At 47.8% G+C, this 8221-nt stretch overlaps 2 protein-coding genes across 4 annotated transcripts; both read left to right on the top strand.

Moving 5' to 3' along the window:
- The first annotated feature begins 692 nt into the window (after positions 1–692).
- LOC101785445 (probable low-specificity L-threonine aldolase 1) lies at positions 693–5023 on the top strand. Of its 3 annotated transcripts, XM_012847767.3 has the most exons (10): positions 695–977; positions 1662–2170; positions 2255–2366; positions 2966–3016; positions 3134–3205; positions 3320–3452; positions 3663–3721; positions 3795–3892; positions 4602–4668; positions 4748–5023. In XM_012847767.3, the coding sequence occupies exons 2-10, from the start codon at positions 1728–1730 to the stop codon at positions 4829–4831; spliced, it is 1119 nt and encodes a 372-aa protein (XP_012703221.1). In that variant the 5' UTR covers positions 695–977; positions 1662–1727; the 3' UTR covers positions 4832–5023. The 3 variants fall into 3 exon arrangements, with proteins under 3 accessions (XP_022684046.1, XP_012703221.1, XP_004976228.1); XM_004976171.4 differs by lacking the exon at positions 695–977 and having other exon boundaries at positions 1238–2170; positions 4748–5017; XM_022828311.1 differs by lacking the exons at positions 4602–4668; positions 4748–5023 and having other exon boundaries at positions 693–977; positions 3795–3896.
- Positions 5024–5919: 896 nt separating this feature from the next.
- LOC101785039 (probable low-specificity L-threonine aldolase 1) lies at positions 5920–7792 on the top strand. Its single transcript, XM_004976169.2, has 7 exons — positions 5920–6356; positions 6569–6680; positions 6901–6951; positions 7052–7123; positions 7230–7362; positions 7548–7606; positions 7691–7792. The coding sequence occupies exons 1-7, from the start codon at positions 5920–5922 to the stop codon at positions 7790–7792; spliced, it is 966 nt and encodes a 321-aa protein (XP_004976226.1).
- Positions 7793–8221: the final 429 nt, after the last annotated feature.

Below are 8221 nucleotides of genomic sequence, written 5' to 3'. Positions count from 1 at the left end.
TTGGTGGGAAGGGGGGGGGGGGGGGGGGTCGGCGAGGGGGCGGCGATGGGACGATGGCCAGCAGCCCCTGTGCGACGAACGGGACGAGGCCTTGTCCCCGCTTGAAGGAGGGAGTTGGATCTGTGTGGCGGTGCCATGAATCGGAAGAACGTTCCTCCACGTTTGGAATCTTTGATGCGAACTGAATCGTCCGCGCGGAAGGCGTATTGGATTCTAGCGAACCCTGGTCGCCGGAGATTCCTGGCTTATCACACAGAGGCGACTTCATCGAACAGATCAGCCGCCGTGGCTGCTGCTCTCGAGCCCCTCGCCTTCTCTTCTTCCCCCCTAGCTAGATTTCCACACGTCTGGAGGAAACAGACATACCGTTCGCGTCACGTGGCGAAATTCATCCTGCGATCGAGGCGTAGCTGATTTACTGATGATGATGATGATGGAGATGGGCAAAGGCGAAAGAGTAAGTTAAAAAGGGTTAAAGGTAAGAACTCACACTCGACCTCGACAGTTCACTGATGTGGCACCGCACGAGCCGTGCTGAGCCGGCTGACAGGAGCAAAAGCCAAACGCAACAACACATCGGCTCGATTGGCGCCGACGTGGCGTCCCAGGGGCGCGCCTGACAACGGGTGGTCAGGAAACGGGTGCGCTGGCTGGTTACTAGGCGGCCAGGGCAGAGGCAGATGGCTCCGGCCTCCGGCGGCAGCTCCAGGGCACCCAGATTGCGCCCGCGCCCAGTTCCCCTCTTCCAAGGCGCGCGCGCCCTGCGCCTCTCGTCCTCTATAAAGGACAGCCGCTCCGCATCGCGAAGGCCAAGGCCACCACCGCGCCCCGCGCTCTCCGGCAGTCTTCGGTCTGATCGCCGACCGCGCGTTCCGTCACCGACTCACCGCCCGTCCCGGCCGGGCTCCCGGCAGGTCGAGGTGCTCCGTCCCATCGCCGGATCCCCGGGGCGCGACGCGACCCCTCTCGTGATCCCGGTGCGCGGCCCCGCAACCCCTTCTCGTTTTTTACTCTCTCGTCTCTTATCGTCCGTGAATCGTGAGCCCCGCCTTTCTCGTGACCCGCCGGGGTGATTTCCTCTTGCCGAGACGAGCCGAGCGCCGGGAGCGATCGGTGGCAGAGCCGTCTCCCGTGCGCGCGGCGTTCTTGGAGCCGTGCGCACACGCGTGGGTGCGTGCCTGCGTTTATCTCTGCCCGTCCCGTCCGTTTCGACGGGCTCCCGGCGAAATGCGTGACACGGGCCGCACGACGCCCGCTCTGTGGCGCGCTAGCTGGGCGGATAGAGTTGTGTGCATCCTTCCTCGTCACCAGCACGCGTACGCCGTGACCGTGTGGGGGCCGACGCCGCCGGCTCGTCCCCGTCGTTTGTTTGGTTCCGGACGCTTCCTTGTTCTGGCCTACTGGGGCGCCAGGAGCGCTGAACCACTGAACGACGGCACGACGCTGTCCTGTTGCTTTCGCTCCTTTTCGCCGCTGCCGTGGAGGAGTTGATGAGTAGCCCGGCTCTCGGTGTCCTGTTTAGTTGTAGCAGGGCTTATTAGTGGCCTCGAAACAGGCCTCTAACTTCAGACCTCAAATTCCTGGAGCAGTTTGTATATCATCCATCATAGAGACCCCAAACTAGTTGAGCATCTGATTTAGGAGCTTTGGCATTTTGGCAGGTCTATTGCACCCTGAAAGCCTCCGTTGCTCCCCTGCAGCGGTGAGCGAGCTGTAGCCGCTGCAGGATGGTGACCAAGGTGGTGGACCTGCGGTCGGACACGGTCACCAAGCCCACGGAGGCCATGCGCGCAGCCATGGCCGCGGCCGACGTCGACGACGACGTCCTGGGCGCCGACCCGACCGCGCAGCGCTTCGAGGCGGAGATGGCCAAGCTCATGGGCAAGGAGGCCGCGCTCTTCGTGCCCTCGGGCACCATGGCCAACCTCGTCTCCGTCCTCGTGCACTGCGACGTCCGGGGCAGCGAGGTCATCCTCGGCGACAACTCGCACATCCACATCTACGAGAATGGGGGCATCTCCACCATCGGCGGCGTGCACCCCAGGACCGTCAAGAACAACCCCGACGGCACCATGGACATCGACAAGATCGTCGCTGCCATTAGGAACCGGGCCGGGGCGCTGTTGTACCCGACGACCAGGTTGATCTGCTTGGAGAACACACATGCAAAGTGAGTCGCGCGAATTGGCGGTTGCTAGTCAAAAATCCATCCTTTTCGTTTACCTGATTGTTACGTTTCTTACTGTTTTTGCAGTTGTGGTGGGAAATGTTTGTCTGCAGAATACACTGATAAGGTTGGAGAAGTTGCCAAGAGTCATGGCCTGAAGCTCCATATTGACGGAGCACGCATTTTTAACGCCTCTGTGGTAAATAGCATGGGCAGTCCGATTCTGAATTTCTGATATCATCTTCCACAGAGTTGTGCTAAACCAAGCATTGCTCTGTCTCCACACGACCACACACATGTAACTAGAGGACTGACATATGAAAAATAAACTATGCACCTAAGTACGAAACATTCTTCCATTTTTCACCTAGGCCCCGTTTGGATCCATTCATTCGAAGGAATTGGAATCTACTTAATGAAGTAGGCTAATTTATCTTGGAACGTGGCATTCCACAACCTTTCAAAGTTTAGATATAAGCCTATCTTAAATTCATAGGGTGTGAGATGGAAATCGATTCTATAGATTATGATTATTAGAATGAAATTCAATTCTTATAGCACGCTCTTAAACTCGCTTCCCTATAGTAGAAGTGCAGCACATAAGTATCTCTCCCATATCACCAACAATAATATACTAATATATTCCACATACAATTATATTAGCTTAATTAATTTGTGTCTAAATTATGATTATTAGAATGGAATTCAATTCCAATGATCCAAACGGGACCTTAGAAATTTTAATGGTATGTGTCCATGCCACCCTAACATATTAATCGGTTGTGTTCATTGTGCCAGGCACTTGGAGTTCCTGTAGATAGACTCGTGAAAGCTGCTGATTCAGTTTCGGTATGTTTCAATTTACGGAGTACTACTGTGCTCAATTATACAACTTAGGTGTGAGTGCAGTGGATTAAAGATAAATATATGATGGTGTTTATATTTCTTTGTGAACCTTAACTGCAGGTATGCCTATCAAAAGGTTTAGGCGCCCCCGTTGGATCAGTTATCGTTGGTTCGCAGGCCTTCATTGACAAGGTCTGATCAATTGTGTTTCTAAGTTTAAAATGCAGAGATGCATTTCTGTTTGAAAAAGAACGGAGAACTGCTTAGCTCAAGTAACAATGATGGAAATCTGAACAATACCTTCAGGCAAAAATTCTTAGGAAGACCCTAGGTGGTGGAATGAGGCAGATTGGTGTTGTTTGTGCTGCTGCTTATGTTGCCGTTCGTGACACTGTGGGAAAGCTTGCGGATGACCACAGAAAGGCTAAAGCTTTAGCAGGTTTCTTTTTTTTTTCTTTCTGGAATCAAACTTCACTTTATTTCGGTAATCACACCTCACAATGCCTGGAAAAACTCTTTTTCTCCCCCCAAGAGCAAAAAACTATAACATGTTTGTTTTTTAAAAGAAATCAAGTCCTTGTAAACTTGAAACCTTACAAATTTTTTTCAATATGATCCTGAACTTTGTACGTGTTGTCCATTTCCTCAGAGGGACTGAAGAAAATTAAACAGTTTAAAGTGGATTCAGCTTCGGTGGAGACCAATATGGTTAGTCTACTAATATGTTTGATCCTTCTATTTTCCTCTATGCAAGGATCTTAACATATCTATTTTTCTAAAGGTATTCTTTGATATCATGGATCCACGCATATCACCTGATAGATTATGTCAAGTCTTGGAACAACGTAATGTGCTTGCAATGCCAGCGAGTTCAAAAAGGTGAAAGAAAATCCATTCTCTTACTGACTAGTTTTGGATTTAGCATGCTCAGTCTCCTAGTCCTAACATCGTTTTCAGAGCTCTTTTACGATACACAATACTAGCCTATACTGATGTTCGAATAGGACCAGTACAGAACCATCCGACGATCAAGATTAATTGCATACCGTTTGAATTGGACTAGTACAGAAATATCCGATGGTCAAGATTAATTGCATATCATTGAAAACTTATGGTATGAGTAGTATACATGAGTAGTATAAGTAATATAATGGGTATTATACATGAGTAGTATAAGTAATACAACGGTAATGGCAAAAAAAACACAAATGGCATCACTATAATATTTTTTTTACACTAGCGTAAAGTCTAAAAGACCATTCTTGAAATATCACATTTTACAATATAATAATTACTAAATTATTCGTAATAATAAATAGTTAAATAATAAATAGTTAGATCTTATATATATATATGCGTATATACCACTAAGTAATAGTATTGTGTACCGTAAAAGAGCTCACCTTTGCTACTTATCTTCAATTTTATTAACAAGCCATACTGCTAAGTACAATAATTGCTATTCCTACTCTGACTGAAACACTGGATTCAAGTAGCAAAACAAACCTTTTCTCTGAACACTTAACATAGCATCTAGAATTTTGCACAGATCCGAATTTAACTGTCCGTATTGAACTCTGTATTGCAGTATGAGGTTCGTCCTCCATTACCAAATTTCAGATAGTGATGTTAAGTACGCGTTGACATGTGTCGAGGTATGCAAAAGCTTGGAATACATTCATCTTTCATTGCTAGCGTTTAATTTCTGTGACAATACGGTTTTTATGTTTTCAGAAAGCTGTTGAAGAGCTACTGAAGGGCAGTACCAAATTCGAGCATTTGACAAATGGCTTTACCAAACACTCGTATGGGCACTAGATCACGTCCTCTCTACGGCCTTGAAGCATCTGCTGGCTGTCCTGCTTATTTGTGATCAACGCTAGCTATTGTAGTCAGTTAGTCACTAGCCAAACCTTTCCTGAATAATCGTTGCCCTTCAGCTCGGATGTGTTAATTCGTGTTGCGGTTTACCTTGCTATAATTGCTCGATCTGCTTTCGCTTCCCGGTAAGATGGATGCAAAGAGGAAATACAGCGAAAAGTAAACGTAAACCAAAGAATTACAGGTGCAGAATTAATATAGGACAAAAGGAATACAGTGAGCTCTGAGCTCTCATAGAAGAATGATGCTGGACTTGCCATCGCGACGATATCTGTGATAGTGTGATTCTGTGAAATGCTAGAAATGGGCTTAATGGGCCGATCGCTCCTCCGTCGTCACGCTCCGGCACGGCGGTACCTCCCTCCCCTTTCAGGCCTCCACAGCGTTCTTGGAGCCATGCGTGCGATTCTCTCTACCGTCTTGTCCGTTTTGACGGACTCGTAGCGGAACAGGATGGAGCTTGCTCTGCACCCTCTCTCGTGGCTACTACCTTTTTCACCGCAGTCTGCACACACAGCGCACCCGCACGCATACGACGTGCGCCCGTGGAGGACGACGGCGTCGGCTCGTCTCTGTCGCCGCTCGCACGTTTGGTTCTCGCCGCCTATCTGTTCGGGGGCGGCGGCCCGGCGGCCTGGTCCTGGACGCACCTTGAAGGCTTGAAAGGTGGGGTGGCGTTGCCTCGTTGCTTTCGCTCTGTTTGGTCTCTGCTCGGTGCCGTGTTCTGTTGGAGCGGGGCTTTATCGGTGACAAGAAACAGGCCTGCGGCAGCAAGTGCGCTAAGCATCTATACATCACCCATCATAAGAAGTATCTGCATGCAAACCCCCCACACAATGGTGCTTCCCAAAGTGCGATAGATTTGGCAATTTTTTAGGATAAAGCAACCGTATCTGAAAGACACGATACACCCACCCACCCCAAGTGCAGCATCCAATTCTTGAGCTTCCGCGACGATATTTCATCGCGAGACTCTGCCGTTGTTGCTCCCCTGCAGTGGAGTTTGCAGTAGGAGCAGCACCAAGATGGCGAGCAAGGTGGTGGACCTCCGGTCGGACACGGTCACCAAGCCCTCCGATGCCATGCGGGCCGCCATGGCCGCGGCCGTCGTCGACGACGACGTCGTGGGCGTGGACCCGACCGCGCAGCAGTTCCAGGAGGAGATGGCCGCGCTCATGGGCAAGGAGGCCGCGCTGTTCGTGCCCTCGGGCACCATGGGCAACCTCATCTCCGTCCTCGTGCACTGCGACGTCAGGGGCAGCGAGGTCATCCTCGGCGACGACTCCCATATCCACGTCTACGAGAACGGGGGCATCTCCACCATCGGCGGCGTGCACCCCAAGACCGTCAGGAACAACCCCGATGGCACCATGGATATTGACAAGATCGTCGCGGCCATCAGGCATCCGGATCTGCATTACCCGACGACCAGGCTCATCTGCTTGGAGAACACACATGGGAAGTGAGTTGAACAAACACCTGTTGCCGATCTTGCTCCCGTTCGGGCGTTTCTCCCCAATCTCACACCCCCGAGATTTTCTCTTCCTCCCTCTTTAACCTCCACTCGAACCCGAAGTGAAGAGGGAGGTAGAAAAAAAAACATGAGAGAAACACCCGACTAGAATATTGCTTATCCCTACCTTAATTCGTATATTTTTCTAATTGTTCCTGCAGTTGTGGTGGAAAATGTTTATCTGTAGAATACATTGATAAGGTCGGTGAAATTGCCAAGAATCATGACCTCAAGCTTCATATTGATGGAGCTCGAATTTTTAACGCCTCTGTGGTGAGTAGAATGGTACATGTGCTGCAATTTTGCAATCTGCTTCTGATACTATCTGCAACAGCGTCAGTAAGATGCATCTCTCATTGTTCTAATCTAGCCTTTTTCACTTGGACCATACATCCTGATCCATGCGAAGTATACTTGCAGCCTTATCACAAAGAAGTTTTAGACATATGCGTATGCATTCTAGCCTCTTAATCCACTGTGTTGAATGTGCCAGGCACTGGGAGTCCCTGTAGACAGACTTGTGAAAGCTGCCGATTCAGTTTCGGTATGTTTCAGTTGGCTGAGCAATGTGTTCAGTTATACAATTTACATACAGATAAATATATGATGGTGATTATTTCTCTCTGAAACTTAAAAAACTGCAGGTATGCCTATCTAAAGGGTTAGGTGCCCCCGTTGGATCAGTTATTGTTGGATCAAAGGCCTTCATTGACAAGGTCTGATCAATTGTGCCTATAAGTTTAATCTGCAGTGATGTATGTTTTATAAAAAGAAAACAACTGCAGAGATCAAGTAACAATGGAAATATGAAAATACCTACAGGCCAGAATTCTTAGGAAGACCCTAGGTGGTGGAATGAGGCAGGTTGGAGTTCTCTGTGCTGCTGCTCAAGTCGCCGTTCGTGACACTTTGGGAAAGCTTGAGGATGACCACAGAAAGGCTAAAGCTTTGGCAGGTTTCATATTTTCTTTCTGGAATCTAAGTTCACTTCATTTCTCACAACTCACTTGCTTTCTCCCAAAAAAGTACAAACTATAACGCACTTGTGTTGAGAAGGAATCAAGTTCTTGTCAACTTGAAAGCCTGATCTTATTTTTGAATTTTAATTCTGATATTTGTATGTCTTGCTCATTTGCTTAGAGGGACTGAAGAAAATTAAACATATTACAGTGGATCCAGCTTCTGTCGAGACCAATATGGTTTGTTTTCTAGATCACTTTATTTGATCCTCTTATTTTCCACTACGTAAGGGTCTTACATGTAACACATGTATGCTTTATAAGGTGTTCTTTGATATCACCAATCCACGAATATCACCTGACAATCTATGCCAAGTCTTGGAACAGCACAATGTTCTTGCAATGCCAGCAAGTTCAAAAAGGTGAAGTTCCATTCTCTTATATTACAGAGTAATTTTTTATTTAGCTTGTTCAGTCTTCTAGTCCTAACATGTTTTGGCTATCTTTGCTACCTTATATTCATTTTTTTACTAATATAAGTTAGACTGCTTAGTAAAAGAACTGTGGTGTCCTCAGCCTGACTGAAACTTAAAATATCATCAACAATCATGCGTGGACACAATATTAATTGTCCATATTGAACTCTGTATCATGCAGTATCAGGTTCGTCCTCCATTACCAAATTTCAGACAGCGATGTTCAATATGCACTGACAAGTGTCGAGGTACGCAGAGGCTCGGAACCACTATCAAATTTCACCGTTAGCATTTAATTTTCGTGTGTGCCAGTGTGAACGTCAATGATACGTTTTTCATGTTTTTTCAGAAAGCTATTGAAGAGCTACTGAAGGGTGGA

Source organism: Setaria italica, chromosome VII (assembly GCF_000263155.2).
Source record: "Setaria italica strain Yugu1 chromosome VII, Setaria_italica_v2.0, whole genome shotgun sequence".
NCBI classification, from domain to species: Eukaryota; Viridiplantae; Streptophyta; class Magnoliopsida; order Poales; family Poaceae; genus Setaria; species Setaria italica.
Note: the sequence above shows the minus strand (reverse complement) of the source record. Positions and strands in the feature narration are given on the sequence as shown.

What these genes read in the sequence shown, in the direction of transcription:
- LOC101785445 (XM_012847767.3), top strand. Translation starts at nt 1,728, where the DNA reads ATGGTGACCAAGGTGGTGGACCTGCGGTCGGACACGGTCACCAAGCCC. An exon ending in CTTCGGTGGAGACCAATATG is followed by an intron (nt 3,722 to 3,794) that starts GTTAGTCTACTA and finishes ATTTTTCTAAAG; the next exon opens with GTATTCTTTGATATCATGGA. An exon ending in ATGCCAGCGAGTTCAAAAAG is followed by an intron (nt 3,893 to 4,601) that starts GTGAAAGAAAAT and finishes TCTGTATTGCAG; the next exon opens with TATGAGGTTCGTCCTCCATT.
- LOC101785039 (XM_004976169.2), top strand. Translation starts at nt 5,920, where the DNA reads ATGGCGAGCAAGGTGGTGGACCTCCGGTCGGACACGGTCACCAAGCCC. An exon ending in GAATTTTTAACGCCTCTGTG is followed by an intron (nt 6,681 to 6,900) that starts GTGAGTAGAATG and finishes TGAATGTGCCAG; the next exon opens with GCACTGGGAGTCCCTGTAGA. An exon ending in CAAAGGCCTTCATTGACAAG is followed by an intron (nt 7,124 to 7,229) that starts GTCTGATCAATT and finishes AAATACCTACAG; the next exon opens with GCCAGAATTCTTAGGAAGAC.